This window comes from Myripristis murdjan, chromosome 15 (genome assembly GCF_902150065.1).
Source record: "Myripristis murdjan chromosome 15, fMyrMur1.1, whole genome shotgun sequence".
In the NCBI taxonomy this organism is placed as follows: domain Eukaryota; kingdom Metazoa; phylum Chordata; class Actinopteri; order Holocentriformes; family Holocentridae; genus Myripristis; species Myripristis murdjan.
This window is the reverse complement of record NC_043994.1, coordinates 17,493,163-17,511,717: the sequence shown is the minus strand read 5'-3', so window position 1 is coordinate 17,511,717 and position 18,555 is coordinate 17,493,163. Positions and strand designations below refer to the sequence as shown.

The 18,555-nt window shown below is 41.9% G+C and overlaps 2 protein-coding genes across 5 annotated transcripts in view; one reads left to right on the top strand and one right to left on the bottom strand.

The window, feature by feature from the left end:
* Positions 1–10,884, top strand: part of LOC115372333 (serine/threonine-protein kinase MARK1-like) — a 32,545-nt gene extending 21,661 nt beyond the window's left edge. For 3 of the 4 annotated variants that reach the window (XM_030070138.1, XM_030070140.1, XM_030070141.1), the window contains 14 exons: positions 48–113; positions 625–695; positions 1,577–1,633; positions 2,118–2,354; positions 3,376–3,495; positions 4,128–4,227; positions 4,324–4,436; positions 4,563–4,761; positions 5,542–5,723; positions 6,089–6,180; positions 6,738–6,878; positions 7,615–7,866; positions 9,008–9,052; positions 9,164–10,884. In XM_030070138.1, coding sequence (XP_029925998.1) covers positions 48–113; positions 625–695; positions 1,577–1,633; positions 2,118–2,354; positions 3,376–3,495; positions 4,128–4,227; positions 4,324–4,436; positions 4,563–4,761; positions 5,542–5,723; positions 6,089–6,180; positions 6,738–6,878; positions 7,615–7,866; positions 9,008–9,052; positions 9,164–9,509 — 2,021 coding nt within the window. In that variant the 3' untranslated portion in view covers positions 9,510–10,884. The remainder of the gene's footprint in view (positions 1–47; positions 114–624; positions 696–1,576; positions 1,634–2,117; positions 2,355–3,375; positions 3,496–4,127; positions 4,228–4,323; positions 4,437–4,562; positions 4,762–5,541; positions 5,724–6,088; positions 6,181–6,737; positions 6,879–7,614; positions 7,867–9,007; positions 9,053–9,163) is intronic. The other variant, XM_030070139.1, reaches the window with a different exon arrangement.
* LOC115372335 (leucine-rich glioma-inactivated protein 1-like) lies at positions 10,876–17,724 on the bottom strand. Its single transcript, XM_030070142.1, has 8 exons — positions 17,184–17,724; positions 16,888–16,959; positions 16,132–16,203; positions 15,954–16,025; positions 14,097–14,168; positions 13,383–13,552; positions 13,025–13,189; positions 10,876–12,870 (listed from the first exon to the last, which is right to left on the bottom strand). Exons 1-8 carry the CDS (start codon positions 17,378–17,380, stop codon positions 12,053–12,055), a joined length of 1,638 nt encoding a protein of 545 aa, XP_029926002.1. The 5' UTR covers positions 17,381–17,724; the 3' UTR covers positions 10,876–12,052.
* Positions 17,725–18,555: the final 831 nt, after the last annotated feature.

Genomic DNA, 18,555 nt, shown 5'->3' with positions numbered 1-18,555 from the left:
CATAATATATTTATGTCTTTTCTTCTGTTTCCCTCCTCACCCACCAGTGAAACTATTTGAAGTGATTGAGACGGAAAAGACACTTTATTTGGTGATGGAGTACGCCAGCGGTGGTAAGTGACTTGTTAATGAACTGTGTATTTACTCAGTATCTTAATTTTTGAGGGTGTTATTTTTGCTATTTCCACATTATGGGTTCAAGGAGCAATAAGCAACGCGACCAAAACCCTACCCAGCATGCCACATTGTCAAGTCAATACAAGCTGCATCACCGTCTTCCCTAATGTAATATTCAACACAGAAAACACTTGATCTTTGCACGTCTGAAAGCAACTCCGCTTGTGCTCCGCATCTTGAATGTTTGAGTGCAGATGTGATGATCACAACATGCCATTTGGTGGATGCTTTCATCTGAAGTGCCTCACAGCGGGCAATGAAAGCACAGACTTTTATTGTAACCATAGCTGAAATAAAGCTGAAGAGGAGCACAACTGTGTAAGCGTGATCGTAGTCATGTAGAGGATGATGACAACAGTAATGACGATGTTGACGATGATGTTGATGATGTTGATGATGATTGATGATGTTGATGATGATTGTGTGTTACCCCCTCTTCTGCCCCAGGTGAGGTATTTGATTATTTGGTGGCTCATGGCAGAATGAAGGAGAAGGAGGCCAGGGCCAAGTTCAGACAGGTGAGTCATCGGCAACCTAACAGCATAGCAAGACTTGCACCGCTGTCGTCATTCCATTATTTTCCTCACCATTTGCAGTCAGGAGACCAAATTCAATTCCCAGAGCTAGCTTAGTCACCAACTGCAAGGGAAGATAGAGAGCAGATAGCGTGGCTCTAGAGGACAGCGATTAAAAACAACCTCTCTTCCAGATGCTGCTCTGACACCTAGTGGCGCTAGTATTTACTTATCTGTCCCATGCACATAATTATACCGTGGAAACCTAACAAATAAAGAAATAGGATCAAAGTGTTCATCACATTTATTCATAAAATGACATTTCTTGTGATGTTCTTTCTATTCTTTGGAAGTCATGAATAAAAGTGTAAGCCTGACTTTCTTACCAGCAACCCAGTGACCAGTTGTTGTTTTTTTTTTTTTTTCATGCCATGCTGGCCATATTTAACGTCCTCAGTGACGGTCTTAGATGAGTCAGAGGAACTGTGTGTGATACAGTGTGGGCAGTTTGCGCGACTATGCAGCACGGACAGCTTAGCACACAGAAAGGTGTGTGTGGGCGGCATCAATCACAGCAAAACGTGTTTTTACTAAAACAGCAGCATTTTGATTGATAGCTTTTTGGGCATATGCTGGTGAGATTTCCCTGTCATCTGTCACAGCAGCAGCTTGTTGTGTGTTAACTAATACAGAGGCTTTGGCTTATTGGAGACATTTGGGCCTGAAAAGGCACAATTTAGTCCCACTCAGTCAAATGAAAAATGGGAGGTCACGAACCTTGGATAAGTATTATGACAGAGCATGCCGATGTTGCAGCCTCACACAGTGGTGTATGCCTGTAGTGTGTCCTGATGTGTGTGTGTGTGTGTGTGTGTGTGTTTCAGATTGTGTCTGCAGTGCAGTACTGTCACCAGAGGAGGATAGTGCACAGGGATCTAAAGGTAAAATAAAATGCACTGCAGAGATTTTAACTTTTGTCATATGTCTTTGCTAAGTCTGACATTTGATTCCTTGTATGTTGTGTGTTGCTGAGATGTTTATATAGAGACAAGCCTGTATAACTATGTGTTGTCATGGACAGTGGCTTAAAGGAATACTCCAGTGTTTAGGGCAAAATACCCTTTTTACTTACTCAGACTGAGACAAGATGTTTGATACCATTTTCACCTCTCTGCACCCACTGGTTTGGTTCCTATGGGTAGCATTTTATGTTAGCTTAGCATAAAGACTTGTGGTCTATGGGAGTCATTAGCCTAGCTCTGTCAAAGTGAAAAAAAATAAACCTTACAGCAATTCTGAAGCTATCTTATTTAGACATTGTATCATTTATATTTAAAATACATATCTTGAAATTTAAGTCTGGGTAAGTCTACTGATTATTCCTTTAACCAATAAGGTAATTTATCCCATCTCTCCCCTCTTCAGGCAGAGAACCTGTTGTTAGACGCTGACATGAACATCAAGATTGCTGACTTTGGCTTCAGCAACGAGTTCACTCTGGGCAGTAAGCTGGATACTTTCTGCGGTTCCCCGCCCTACGCTGCTCCAGAGCTCTTCCAGGGGAAGAAGTATGATGGGCCCGAGGTGGACGTCTGGAGCCTTGGGGTCATCCTCTACACGCTGGTCAGCGGATCACTGCCTTTTGATGGACAGAACCTAAAGGTGTTTTTCTGGTTGATGTGTGTGTCTGTGGTTAGGTTTATATGCACAGAGTAACCCTGATGCGGGTGATCGAGTCTCCCTATTGCCATCAATAAACCAGCAAACTGAATATTCCTTCCAGTAACAAAGTTTGAAAATGTGTGTCCACCACTTTCAGTAATCCTTCCACATTTGACTTGATAGGATATTGACCATTTGAACTCTGATTTTCCCCTCTACTTAAGTAGCTTCAAAGTCATAAAAACTTTCTGTTTTCCATGTTGTGCAATAGTGGCACCTATTACAGTATTTATTCTGTCTCTGCTGGTTGCAACGCTTCACTGAAGTACCATTACACTTATACTGAGTGCCGTTGTTTTATTACTGCACCATTACATCAATAGAAAATATCTAGATGCCTTGTATCATTTTATAGACATGCTGTATAAGTCAGCAGGCCATATTTGGTTTTGGAAAGCTCAGGATCTTCACTAGAATTTAAATTTGAGCATTTGTGATGATGAACCCACTAACGGGAGTGGCAGAGTTGAGGAGGTTAATAGCCATCTGTTCCTTATTTGAACAGTTCATATTTGACTGAGCAATAATTGGCTATTAATATTAATTGATAATGGAAGCAAATGAAATGATGATCCCAATAGTAAAATAATACCAATGATGTTTTTTTAAAAAAAATATTTATCATGTTTACATGCTACAGTAACTTGTTTAATCTGGGACTAAGCCCTGTGTCATAACTAGGTTTCTCATGACCTGAGTATGAGCTTAAACAGGATAATTTAACCGAGTTATGATGTTTACACGCGTCAACCCAAAACTGGGTTACTGAGTAACTGGATTAAGAAGAGAATTCAGCATGTCACATATTAAGTGGGAATTCTACATTTGCTCCATCTTAATGGGTTTTTGAAGGTCGCTTCGTTTTGGCTGAGAGCGATTTCTAATCTTCCCTTTTTTAGGAAACAGTTTTTACTGCCAATTCATGCTTTGGTTTAATCCCTGTCTGTGGGTTGCTGTGTAGGAGCTGAGAGAGAGGGTCCTACGGGGAAAGTACCGTATTCCTTTCTACATGTCCACAGACTGTGAAAACCTGCTGAAGAAATTACTAGTGCTCAACCCTGTCAAACGAGGCAGTTTGGAGGTATTCACCGATCCTTTCATACACTTATCTGCTCCGGAGCGCCAGTGTTGCACTTCGTCTTTAAGGACATGTCCTTTTGTTGTTCATCTTGAACAGACAGTGCTTGAATATACAATCTTTTCATGTGCAGATGAAGAAAAAATTTAAATCTTAGAGTGGTTTCCCAATTCAGGAATCAAAACTAAAGGGAATATGGTGAGGCAGTAGAAGAGGTAAAACAGGGATAAAGTAACATATTCCTTATGCATCAGACTGGGGCTGCATCCAGTTTATCCATGGCCAGATGGTTGTGGCTAGTGAACAGTTTCTACTTTGCAAATATGATGTAGGTTTTAGTTGTTTTTTTTTTTTTAATACCGAATCTGTCCAGTGCATTAATACCCCAACAGTTAAGACTGGGATAATGTTTAATAGTGAACATTTTTCAAACTGTAATAAGAATTGATAACACCCAGCTTAATTTATGACTGTAAATATCCAAAACAGCTTATCTAAAGTTCTCATCAGGGTCTTTTCCCTGATGCAACTTGCTATAATTGCAAATGTGCATTATGAGTATCCATTCACTGCAGCATGATCAGTCTATGCTATGGTGCATAAATGAATACTGACTGCCTTTTGTTTCCTGTCAGCAAATCATGAAAGACCATTGGATGAATGTGGGTCACGAGGAGGAAGAGCTAAAACCATACATCGAACCCGAGACTGACTTCAATGACACAGCCAGAATAGGTCTGTTGAAATGTGTGTGTGTGTATAGATGTCACCCTTTGTTTGATATCTGGTGTACTGACTCAGTGACATATATCGTCTTCTGTCTGCCAACAGAGCTCATGGTTGCCATGGGCTTCCCAAAGGATGAGATCACTGAATCTCTGCTTGGCCAGAAGTATGATGATGTCATGGCCACCTACCTACTGCTGGGCAGGAAAGCTCCAGAGGTCAGCGGCTTTTACATGACTTACCTCATCTTCATTCCAGTGTATCTTGATATCATTACAAGTAGATTAAGTGTTGCGTCACCATGCCTGTCATCAAACTCCTCTGCGTTTGTGTGCGTGTTTCAGTTCGAGGGGAGTGAGCCCCTGACTAACAGCGCCCTGGGTCAGCGACAACGGCCGACCAGTGACATCAACAACAGCTCCAGCATATCTCCGGCCCATCCCAAGGTCACACGCAGCATCTCGGCCAATCAGAAGCAGCGGCGCTACAGTGATCATGGTGGGGATGATGATGGTGATGGTGGTGATGTCGTAGAGAAGCAAAGTAAAGTAACCTCGTCCTTCCCAGCTCTGAGAGTGCTGCTGGCTGCTTGTTGTGTAGGGGGAAGTTGCTCTTAGTCACTGAGGATGAGTTAAACTGGGTGACAGGCTGATATGATTAGACCCCAGTGTGTCAGCAAACATCCGCCCTGCTGATGTGTCTTTGAGCAACCCACTGAAAACCAGCCGTTTTAAAAGTCTTATTTTGTACTGCAGCTTGGATTCTGTTCTGCTGGGAGCAGGAAACGACAAGAGAAGCGGAAAAACAACATTTCCCCCGTGGGGATCAATAATTGTATCACACTGCAGTCTCTGTTAGCTGTAGCTTTAACTACTATGACGGTGCAAGAAGCATAAACCAAACTTAGATGAATAAAGCAGTGACTCAACCTGAGCCCTGTGCTGCTGGTTATGTAGCAACTTCCTCCTGCGTCATGTGGAGCCATTGTGTCTGGCGCCATCTGTTGGCTGGCTGCTTTCCTGCAGATGACTCAGGAACAGCACCTCAAAGCATGAGGAGGGAATAGCTTTGCTTTGTACTGTACCTGCTTGCCTTGGCTTCTATGACTGTATAACATGTTGCACAAAATGTTTCTGCACAGTATCTTGTAGTATTTTATGAGGTAAATCCTGGCTTTGAGTGGCTTGGCTTGATGCTGTTTTGGCATAGATACTGTGGTCTGTCCTGTTTTGACTAGGGATTCTTGACTTTAGAGCTGTAGAAATAAGGATATACTTGGTCCAAAAAAGTGTGTAACTGCTTTCATGTGTGTGTGTTTCCCAGTGGGTCCATCTGTGCCCCCTGCGGTGTCGTATTCGAAGCGCGGCCAGGCACTCAGTGTGGAGAGTGACCACAGGGAGGAATGGGATGGAGCTCGCAGGCTGGAGCTCAACACTTCCAAGGGAGACGTTCCCGCCTCGCCTCTGGGTGTGCAGGAGAGGAAGAAAACTACCAGTGCTGTGGGGGTGAGGAAGTGGAGGACACATGCACACACTCACACACAAACACATGTACATACACACACACACACACACACACACACACACACACACACACACACACACACACACATATCAGAGAAGGCAGGTCCATAGACGTCAGGAGGAACCATGCTACCTAAATATTACAGAAAGAAATTAGTAAATACTATTACATTCTGTATTAGTATTTAGTGTCGAAGTTCAGTTTTTACTGATACACACACTGTCAAAAAATTAATACATTTAGATAGTCGATCATTTATTTTTATGTACTATTGTTCCTGTGCAATGTCTGATCTATCTATCTATCTATCTATCTATCTATCTATCTTCTTTCTCTCCATGAACAGACAAATGGATCAATGACACGCAGGAACACATATGTGTGTGAGCGATCCTCCACTGACCGCTATTCGGCTATTCCCAATGGCAAAGACAGCAGGTAAATACATACACACACACACACACACACACACACACACACCTAGGTACAGCATGACATTTCGCTCAGTATGTTCTCGGTGTCATTTAGTCTCATAATGGACGTTTCTTCTCCAGTATTTTGTAAGATTTATGTCGTTTATTCCATAGTGGACATGTGCAGGTTTTAATAGGGTGTCTGCCGGTTCTTAAAAATGTCTTGAATTCTCTTAAAATTAAATATTATCAATATTAGGCAATAAAAGTAACTAAATAGTCTTGAGGTCTTGATTTCAATATAAACATTTTATATAATTTCATATATCATTTAATTTATTTTGTCACAATTAATTCTTCATTATCAGGGGAAACATTTCGGCTGTTTTAAAGCTACTGAACCTAATATTACTTTTATAATTACCTGCTGCGTGTTTACCTGTTTAACCTGTAGACACCCTGTAATATGATGTTGTATGTCCATCTTTTTGCTCATATGTCCACTCTCTCTCTCTCTGTCTCTCTTACTGACTCTCTGTCTTTCTCTGTCTTTCTCTCTCTCTCTCTGCCTTTGATCCCAAGTTTAACAGAGGTTTCAGGAAGCACTCCATCAACTGCGATGAGCTCCACACGACCTCGCCACACCAAGTCCATGTCATCATCAGGGCACCCTTCAAAGAGCACACTGCCCCCCATAGATGACAACACAGAGCTTAAAGCCAGGTCAGCCGCCAGAGCCTTTCAGACCTTATTTGGTGTCATAGTAATTAATTGTTACTATTATTTGTATGTTTTTTTATACCTAAAAGTGCAGTTTGGGACAAGGTAGTGATGTTGAATCTCATTATGTGGCTAATATGCTGCATCTGTTGAGGTTCTGGTGTAAATTTTTGTACATTTGTATTTCTTCCCCCTGAAAGTCGACACACAGGATCATCAGTCACAGACATCTCTCAGTCAGTTCAGATTCTTGAGTTGAGATATTGCATTTCAATACCACAACAAAACAGCATAAAGTGTCACAAAATGTTCAGGGATTACATTACAAAAGACAATTATAAACAAAGGGAATAAAAGTGCCGTCTCACTATTCGTGTCTCTTTGCTCCAACAAAGCCGCAGCACTCTGTGTCTGTAATTAAATTGGTTTGCGATTAAAATCTTTTTGCAGCCGTCTTAATGAATTCGATAGATTTGAAATGGTTAGATATGTTTGTATGACTCACATATGTTGTACGTTGGTTTTCATCAGGACTGATTATGATTGTTTTGATTATTATCAGCATGGTCTATTAACATTGAAACTTGTGCCAGTGCATTTTCTGATTGCCAGAAAGTCTATGAATTCAAAAAAATAAGCGACAAATAATTGAATTTTCCTGTCGAACAGCCAAATCTGATTCAGCTGAGGAAATTCTGTGTCAGGTACAACCTTACTCACGTGTTTGCGTATGTTACAGCTCCTCTCCGCGGGGTCCCTCTACCTCTCCGTCAGCCCACAGTATCAGCACCCCAGAGAAGAACCGTTTCCCCCGCGGGACCACCAGTCGCAGCACCTTCCATGGGGCTCAGCTTCGAGATCGCCGCAGTGCCACTTACAATGGCCCTCCAGCCTCGCCAACACTATCCCACGATACGGGGGCTCTGGCTCAACAACGCAGGGGCACATCCACTGGGATTATCAGCAAGATCACCTCTAAATTTGTGCGCAGGTGAGTAAAGAGATACTGCTTACACTATCAAACAGCTAATATTCTTGCCTTCCTTTTGCAGGTGCTTTGAAATTAGTGTTAGGTTCAGGGTGCCAAGACTTTTATTTTACGAAAACTAGAAAGCTGATTCCCATCCAGTCCTGTACTGTCAGGTGACAGAAAATATCTGAAAACGCTGGAAGAAATCCAAGCAGTCCTAGGTTGATCTAGTGTAGAAAAAAGTGTGAAATATGTAATTAATTTGTCTGCAGTGAAAACAAGGCCACTCTCCCTGCTGCTTGAAAAAGCATACATTCTGTACTGTATCTATCAATATTCCCACTGCTTCACACTGTTACTCTTTGCTCTCAATGTGGCGAGTGCTTGTCAGAGCCTGCTAACCTATGTTGTAGTCAGTTCTTTGTGTCACCTTCGTGCTAGCCCGTTCCGTAGAGGCTCACAGCTTTCTCTCCTTCTTTCCCTGCATAGAGCTCTGTCTTTCAGGTCGACCCGGAGGTAGGAGAATACTACGCTTGCTGCACCTGTCCCCTGTCCAAAAAAAAAAAAAAAAAAAACAACTCTCTGTGCCCATTATGACCTTGGCCTTTGTTTCCTTAACCCCTTATGTACTTGCCCACTACACCCTTGCCTACTGACACCCTTGTTATGCAGTGTACTCCTTGTGTCCACTCCCTCTCAATAAATTCACATGAGACCAAACTTTGCAGCTCACTAGCTTTTCCTGTATTTGCCACTAAGCCATGATGCTTCTCAAGTCGCTGTCTTTCCTCTCCTTACTCTCCCCCCTCCTCATTCTGAGCTTAAGAGAAAAGATCAGGCAAATTGTGGAGGCTTGAACAAGGATTTTACACCTCCTTTCCAGTCCTTTGACATCCATGGGGATTAAGGAAAGGTAGCATTCAGTAGAAGGGATGATGCTTTTGATGATTGTGAAGGAGCTATTGTAGTATGCGCCTCAGAAATCACAGTCACCCCATTTTGTGCTGAACCCTGAAACTCAGGAGTGTGGATTCTTTCCTGGCATGATGCCTGACACCCCTCTCTTGTGTCCAGTGGTGATGAGGGCGGTGTTGTTGGTGGGTGGGGAAGCAGTTTTGGCTCTGGGTCATGGGAGTAACAGTCTATTCCTGGTTTATTTCAGGGTGCCTAGTGAGGGAGAGGCCAGTGCCAGGACAGAAACACCAAGGTGAGAAATTTACAAGTATGTAGTTTTGACAGTAACCCTGTAGCCAAACCATGATTCCTTCAACATCTCTTTCTCTTCTTCTCACCTTTCCCGCTGCTTCTGCCCCTCTAGGAGTGCATCAGGTGATGCTAAGGAAGAAGGGGGCCGGGACTCAAAGCCTCGCTCGCTGCGTTTCACCTGGAGCATGAAGACCACCTCCTCCATGGAGCCCGCTGACATGATGAGGGAGATCCGGAAAGTGCTGGACGCCAACAGCTGCGATTACGAGCAGCGCGAACGCTTCCTGCTCTTCTGCGTTCACGGCGACGCCCGCCAGGACAACCTGGTCCAGTGGGAGATGGAGGTGTGCAAGCTGCCCCGTCTGTCACTCAATGGCGTGCGCTTCAAGAGAATATCAGGCACATCCATCGCCTTTAAGAATATTGCCTGCAAAATTGCCAACGAGCTCAAACTGTGACCGCAGGTGGGAGTCTCAGTCGGTCTACGGTGAGCTCTGGTTTTGGTCATCTCATCACTGGATTAGTGTTGACTACAGGACAGAAATTCAGCACTTAAGGACCTCACCATGCAGAATCAGGGTGGACTAGGCTGGTCGTGTGCAATACTGGCCATGAATGTACTGTACAGGGTAGTGGATCTGAGAGATATCACTAGGTTTAACCTCTATGGCGGAGAGATAGCAAAAACAGCTGACCCCTTTTTTCTTCCGTCCAGCCCTCTCTCTCATCAAGCCGCTGCTCCTCGTCATAGGACTCATTCATGTAACACATGCAGTATGCAACTGAAGATGACCATCCCTGCAATAATGTTTTGAATCTCTTTTTCTAAGAGCCTAATACAGGATCTGCTCTCCTCGCTGAATAACCATTAAAATTACTGAAAGCTAAAGTAAATAGCCGCTTTTCCACCTGTGTTAAGTCAATATATAGATCAGGCTGGGTCCCATACTAGAACTATGTGAAAAAAGTAATTGTACTGTATGCATAACATCTGCAGGTACTGTATTGTATATTGATTTTGAGTTCTGTACAGAATTTTATTGTCAATAAGGTCTTTTTTTTCTCTTTGCTTTTTTTGTTCTCAAGATTTAAGTTCTTTCCTAATATAATGGATGTCTCTTAGAACATTATCCTTTTGGTCTGTGAGTTTTTTTAATTCTTTTTTTTAAGAGTCACCATATGAAAATAGTGTTTTTAATTTTATTTAAAGAGCACTAAATTATTTTGTGGACTATTGAGGGATGTGTTCAAGCTCCCTTGCCTTTTATGTTATATTGTTCTATTTTATTTGCCTAAAGAAAAAACACACTAAGTTGCACCACATAGACTTGAGTAGTAACTTCAGTTAAAACTGAAAATGTGTTCACTTTATTTTCTCTCAGCGGTAGGTAGGTGATATGGAGACCCTGCTGCAATTGCACAAGTTTTCCAGGGTGATGTCTATGAACATGAGAGTGCGCACCTGTATTTCTTTCATGTTAGTTTGGTAGTCCACAGTTACATCAAAGCAGGGTTTAATTTGGTTTGCTTTAGAAAGAGAGGTCAGGATGTCTTTACTCAAAGGAATGGAGATGCATTCAAGTCAAACAATCATCACAAAATGAGCAACTTGTCTCGTGGAACCTTTCTAAAGAGCCTATTTTAGTCCTGCTACCAGTGTGATTGTGCAGGTACTTGTATATCTCCTTGCTTGTGTTTTCTTTTTTTCTTTTTCTTTTTTTTTTTTTTTGCAGATTTTATTGTATTTATTCCATTACATTGTAATGTGCTGCTTTGTAGAATTGAGGCGTGCACTTTGTTGGAGAAAATAAAAAAGGATTTTATTTGTTTGTATTTATTTTATTTTATTTATCATGTCTGAATCCATAATTACACAACTAACTTTAAGATGACAATTTCCCCCAGGAGATGAAGTGGATGTATTAGAATAGCAGGTCCTCAGTTTGCTTTGAGGCCCTGGGATTGAAGCCTTGTCATGCCACACAGTGCCAACAGGGAGCTCAGATGAGATGGAACAGTCAATGATGTAAACCTTTATTCAGTCTAAATAACATGGTATTAGTCAATAACTTTATCCTAATGATGACAATTGTTTTATTTTGCATACATGTGTTAGTCAAAGGTAACATTATCAACAATATCCTCATGTTTTCAATTTAGTCTCCTAACTCGTGTGAAAATAGTTCCAAACACGCCCAAAAAGTTTTGCCTCACATATTATGAAAACACAGTGTTAATGTTAACTTTTGTCAATACTTTAAATGTCGTACAAACCAGACATTAAAAATGTAAGTTGCAAGGATATACGGCTAGATCCTCACACAACATTTGTGTTGATATTTTCCAGACTATAAACATAATTTTAAAACGATATCAATCTCCTTAACAAATATGTATCTAACTGGCGTGGTCCCTCTTAGACTTACAAAAGCTTCATTTACAAATCATTTAGCTTACAAGTGGAAAGACAGAAAAATGTAAACATTTCATTTTGGCAGATTTGTTCAGCTAAACATATTAATAGGTTAAAAATTACAATTTGTTTATAATTTTCTAGAGAAATATATGAGATTACAAATGTATAAACAGTGTTAAGTCACATGAATGGTTAACACAAAAACAAAACAAAACAAAACAAAAAAACCTACTGGCCAATGCTAGATTTCATGGGTTAACGAACATGGACGTTTCAAGCGTTGCATTTATCAGGATGGGATGGCCTCGCTTGAGGCCTTGGTCATGCATTAATGTCTAACAACATTGAGTCTTATCCTAACTTGAGACACATGCATTTAACTCAGCTTTTACATTTATCATGCACTGATGTTAATGGAACATTTTTTAAAAAATGAATGAGTAATGCTTGTCATTCTCAAGTTAGGATTCAACTATTAATCCCTCTCACTCCTGTACAAACAGCACATTATGTGCATCAACATCCAACTTCACATACAATAACCAATCAGTCAAACAACCTATTAACCAACCAATCAAGCGTCGTTCAATTACTCAGATCAATGACTAGGTGCTCATAGATCTGCGTCTTCCCTTTGAAACTAGAGGCCAGCAGGAATTGCCGGTTGTCTATGGAGACTGGAGAGAAGGCTCTAGGTGCCTGGATATTAAGCTCCTGAAAATGGACAAACTGCCCCTTCTTGTCATCCCAGCGGTACACCTGGGTGAAGGAGTAGTCGCTGCCCAGGATGGCGTACTGCCAATTGCCCACTGCAAAGGGCTGGAACACCATGGAGCCACGTGAGGGCATGGTCTGCAACTCATGAAATAGGGCACCATCCCAGCGCATCACTTTGGAGTCGCCAATGAAGCGTGTCAGACAGATGAAGAGGTCGTTCTTGACCTGGAAATGCTTCACGGCGTAGACATCCTCCATTTCTGGGATGTCAGTGCGGCGGTCAAACAGCTTGGTGCCTTTGTTCCACTGGTAGATGACCGGCCTCTGGGAGCTGCTGGACAGTATTAGGTGAGGTTTGGAGGAGATCTCCATGTACTCCACATCGGTGTCCCGGTACCATGGGTGGAGAGACTGGTGTGAGTAGAAGCCATTACCGTTCCACTTGTAGATGGTGGTAGAACCGGCTTTAGAGCTGTCAGCGATGACGAAGAAAGATTCTCCATCGATGCGGAATGTCTCTACATCGTTGGGTTTGCGGATTTTGAGGATGTCAATGTCTTGGATCTTAATGAACTTGTTAGCAGAGATGTCGCGCTTATAGATGTGTGAACCACCAAACAATTGAGCCACAATGATAAAAAGCTGGTTGTCAATAACCAAAGGTTTGCAAATCACTGTAGATGTACCTAGGGAGAAGACAAAGATGGGATAAATAAAGATACTATCTACAGACTGTCATGGACGCATGTCTCCATCTAGTGGTGCATTCCTCTCCAGCCCACTCAAACTCTCACACCCTTTTCACAGCTACAGTACATATTTGAAATGATATACACTTACTGTCAATATCGTCAAAATTTCTGAAGACCATCTCCACATGATCCCACTCCAGAAAACTACATTTCCCAATGAAGGGCTGAGCAAATACCACATACTGGTCATTCCCAAAAGAAAAAGCCTCCACAGATATAGATTCAAACTTCAGGGATTGGTAGGAGGCAAACTCTGTCAGAGAAACAAAAGCACAGTTGAAGTTGCTTAATGGAAAACAAGAAATACATTTAAAAGACTGGTTGTAATCTTGGTTGGGTGAGTGCAAAATTAAAGAACTAATGGTTGACTTCAAATGCATGTAAAATACTAATATTTAAATCTTGGTGTCAAGGATTTATGAAGTCCCTGTCAGCCAATAGATCACCTGTGGTGATGCAGTCAAAGGACTGAGGCACAAGATCATTGATCTTCTTGTCCAGATGGGTGGCTGGGCCTTTACAATAAATCTGGTCCACCGTTGCATTGGTGTGGTACATCCACTCCACCAGCCACTTCAGCTTACAGTCACAGATGAACTGGTTCCCCCGCAAGTCTCTGAAAGAGGAAACCATAAAAGCTAGACTCTCAACCCTGCTAGCATACTCTCAGCCCTCACTGTGGATTATTCTGTCAGTCTGCACTCACTGAAGTATGATAGCTGGAATTGCCCTCTGCCTCACCCAGTCTCAGGACAAGAAGAACATACACCTTGATGGTCTTACAAGTTATAGAATATGCTGCGACAGAAACATAGCATCTGACCATGGAAATGGACCCCATGCTCTCATTAATGTCAACAGCAGGTAAGGATTGGCTACCGAACTTCCTCAGTGGCTGATAGATGGCACACTATCCCTCCTCCTCAATACTGCATGCAATTTTAATCACATTAAATGTACCGGCTGCCCACACATTTTTCAAGCCTTGGCTGAAATGGAATAATGATGAGCTGTTCCATATATAGCACACTGTACAGAAACACATTGGCCACAAATACAGTACAGTATAAGTTATGCAACACCATGCAATTCCATCTCTTTGTTTCACCACAGTGTTTGGTACCAATTCTGGCTGTAAGGACTGTGAAATTCACACTTACATTTTGGTCAAGGCCTCAAGGCCTTTGAACACATCTTTGGGCAGAGTCTCAAGATTGTTATAGGCCAGACTCCTGAAAATGAAAACCAAATATGTCAACAATACTTGTAGCTTTAACACAGCAATACTTGTAACTTTAACACAATCTCAACTGTGGTCTTTTTCCATCATCTCTTCAAAGTGCACCTTGCGGCACCTCTCCCAAACATGCCTGTCCTGCCTGCATTTAATTAGCTTGTTGTTTCTTCTTTTGCCCACTAAAATATTCTGCTACTTCATCCTTTTGTTTGTTCTTGCCACTGTCTTGGTGTTAGAGCTTTATCACCACACTACTTGTAATGCTCTTCATACAAAACTCACTCTCTCTCTCTCTGTTTCTCTCTCTCTCTCTCTCTCTCACACACACACACATTGTAGCTGTATTGTATTGTATTGTATTGTAGCTTTTTATGAACAAAGCAAAAACTTGATCAATTTCTAGATTTCTAGATCTAGATTTCTCAATCTAGAAATTAAAGTGTTAAATGCAAACAACTCAATACAGAAGGGCATGAGAAGAATGTAATGTATTCGCACACAGTTTGAATCTGGATGTGGTTATATGCAATGGCCTCTTGCAGTAGAATGTAACAATATGTTGAGGCTGGGCATTTAGTGCCACTCTGGAGACCAGAGACAGGAAGATTACTCGAGTTTGAGGAAGCATAGCTTATTTTTAGATCAACCCTCCTCAGCTATACCATTGGCTTTCTCAGCTATGAAAAGAGGGGAGTAGATGTTGCCACCCCTATAAGTGTGATTATGGCACACTTATATTTCCAGAGTATGCTAATGTTCAAGTCCCACAGCATTATTAGCTCAAGGCTCGTGGCTATCTTTGCCAGACCGAACATCCGAGCTGCAGTACTCAAGTCTGGTTTTGATCTTTAGGCTCATCTCTAGACCACTTTTTTGACATACTGGTCCTATCTTGATCTTGGCCACCCCTGAATGCTGACAAGTTTTTTTTTTTTTTTTTTTTTAAATATGTAAATATACAGAAAAATGGGTGATTCTATTGATGACTGATTTATTTTCTCCCTAGTATGTCAAACAATTCAAAGAATATCTCCTACAGAAACCTGTGTATGCTATGTGCCTCAAACCTCTGTGCTCTGATTAGTTTGGAGTTGAAGGCTATAGTAAAGACTGAATTTGTAAACAGATCTTCATCTCTATTCATCCTTAAAAAAATCCTTGGTCATGGCTTATTATATTTGTAATAATGTTAAAATGTTTATTGCCTGTTTTTAATTTAGTCTGGTCTTGGTGTAGACTTGGTTTCAGTCTTCTTTGGACCTGGTTTTGGATCTGTATCTGGTCTTGAAATTGACTTGGCCTCAGCTAAAGTGGTTTGAATACAGGCATATCAAATATAATATATAAGGTCTGACAGAGAATATATACTGTCAGAAAATTTAGGTGCAACTTTCCTTTTATGTGTTTTGTTCCATTTGCAAACAGCGATCTGTGTCTCATTGCCGTAACAGCTGCCTGCTGTTCAGGAAAATGTCTATGTGGCAATAAATGTTGTGTAATAAAACGACTTAGCCTGCATTTCGCTGGCACAACATTTCTCCCTGCACCTGCTGACAGAGGGGAATACTGACGACTCATACAAACATGCAGAGATCAACCTCAAAATAAAAAAAGCCTCTGTAATACCCTGTGTAATTCTCACGGACAGCTGTAATGAAGTCATGGTTTCGAACTGACACAGCAGTGTATCACATGGCTTAACAAACTTGCTAAATCAATATGCCTAATATTGCATTTCTACATTTTGCCATTTCTGCTGGTCATTGATGAACATACTTACAGATGTACTAAAGTTTTCAGCCCACGGAAAGCATGTGGCGATATCGACTTGATTTGGTTGTTCTCAATGAATCTGAAAAGGGTATATATTGCATGAGGAAGGAAGCAATGTCACTGATGATGTTCCTCTCTTACACAATATGCTGTGGATTCCTGGTAAATATGTGTTTTTTACTCACAGATACTCCAGATGAGGAAGTCCAAGGAACGCGTCCTCATTTATTGAGTCAAAGGTGTTGGCGGTGAAAAGACTATGGAAAAAACAGTCATGATCAATAGTTAACATTTGCATGCACCGTAGAAATGTTATACAGTATGTGTGTATTAATAACATGCTGCCATTCCATATCAACATCCTTGTCTGAGAGAAAACTTTCCTCATTCTCTGTTATTCCTCACCCAAAATTAATTTAAATGCACCAAGGGCAAGGAAAATCACTGTAATAGGATTCCTGCAGTTTTACATGCTTGTTTTGAAGAACACAATGACTCAGTCAATACCCCACCCCATGAGACAGGAGTGCAGGGGATTCCCCCCTTCAAAGCAGGGATTCCCCCCTAAATAGGCATCATGCAAAGCCCAGACCAAGCCTTATTCTGAATCATAACCTATACAGAACCAAACATTGGATGTAGGCCCAGCAGGGGATTACAGCAATTTCTACAAGATATTCAACCTGACAAAAGCATCATCTAGACAAATCACCTTGGAGGATTTTCATCTTCTCCAAAAAAATGAACATGACCGCATGGCTCCAAAGTCGATGTAAGACCAATACATCTCAACAGCCACTAACACTAAGAGATTATTATGGGCAGCATCAATGAAGGAAAGATCTGTTGTCCATTTAAATATGGCGTTGATCACTTCACAAGGGACTGACAGCATGTAACAAAGAATGAAGAACAAAAAGCTCCAGGCGGAGATTGCTCACAGGAGATGCAGGGCAGGCGTGTGGATGAAGCTCTCTTTCGGGATTTCAGTGAATTGAGACTTCACGAATGATCTGTGGGGGAACACGGATTGTTAGCTTTTAAAACGCACCGTCTCAGGGCAATAGTCATCCCAGCCTGTTCCTTGGATACTCTGCAGCAGCATACACATGAAATTCATGTTGTAGCCACCAAAGAGGGCCGGCCATACATTCTAATCCTATGTAATGACATGCACAGGTTGGGAATTGATTATTTGCGGGTTATTAAACATGCGTAATGATAAATTTTGACTTACAGTGATATGACATCGGATGGAAAGCTGCGAGGGATCAGTCCTGCGCTTTCGCACAACGCGTTATCTTTGGTACATGTACATGATGCGGGACAACGAGGCTGCCTGGCTCTCTTGCTGTCCACTACAAGTAAAACAGACGCCACCAGAAGTAAGCCAAGCCAAGCCAATCTTTTGGGGATCTTGGTTGCGTTTTCCATCCTTGCGAACCGCTGCGGGCACGACCTGCGCGTCGAATAATCCTAAACATGAACCAGGGTCTCCACTGTGGTCCCTCTATCTGCTCCTGGAGGCCAAAGGAGGCTTTACCCGCTCTTGTTTATTGTCGCCAAGTGCCGTGCGCCGCTGCCTTGAAGGTAATTTCATCCAGCAAGTCGGACGCCCCGTATGTTGTGAGGGCTGTAGTACACTACACCTCCAGAAGAAGAAGAAGGGGAAGAAGAAGCAGAAGCGGAGGAAATATCCCTTTGGGAAAAAATAAAAATGTTCAGTTCAAATAATACACGCTCCGATCACACCTCAGGAAAATACCAGCTGGCGCGGTGACAAAAACACGGTGTGAGGGCAGGTGGGTATCCCAGCGGGAGCCGACGCAGCATCTCCATCCAAAGCCACGCCTATACTTCAGGCTCCTGGAGGATTCCGCCCAGCAGCGCTTATTAAATTTTCGTGAATCAGCTGTAGAGATGGTTTGGGATGGAAGCCCTCATATGAGCAAGCAGATGTCGCCTATAGCGCAGACGCACATTGTCTTTCTATGCGGGTAAAGGGAAGGGAATGCAATGAAAATTAAATACTGATATTGAAAACAGCTATATCTGATGCAGTATAGTCCAGACGACACCTATAACCAGTGCATAGCCTGACATTATTATCATTATTATTATTATTATTATTATTATTATTATTATTATTATTATTATTCGTATTAGTAGTAGTAGTGTTTTTATTTTTATTGTTATTGGCCTATAGTCAATAGCCCCTCTATGTTAGACAATTAGGATTTAATACACAACTGGGATGTTATTTTTTTCCAGAAAGCTTAAAGGTTCTTTTCATGGTTTGTGGTTTCTATGGTGATTGGGAGATGTAAATAATGAATGTGAGCTTGCCCTCTGATGGAGGGGTGTAGGGAAGCCCACTGTCACCCTCCTGACAGCTGCTCTGCAAATGCCCCCCCATCCCCCCGCAGACAAAGAACAGGTTAGCAGAGTTTTCCTCCTTTGGCCCCTTCACCCTGTGCATCCTGCTTTTACTGCACAATATGCCTTTTATTTCACAATAGCAGCCTACAAGTACCATGGGAACATAAGAAATAGAGGCAGCTCCTCTCTAGTGAGCCCTAAATTTTATGGGAACGTTCTTTCCTGCTGTG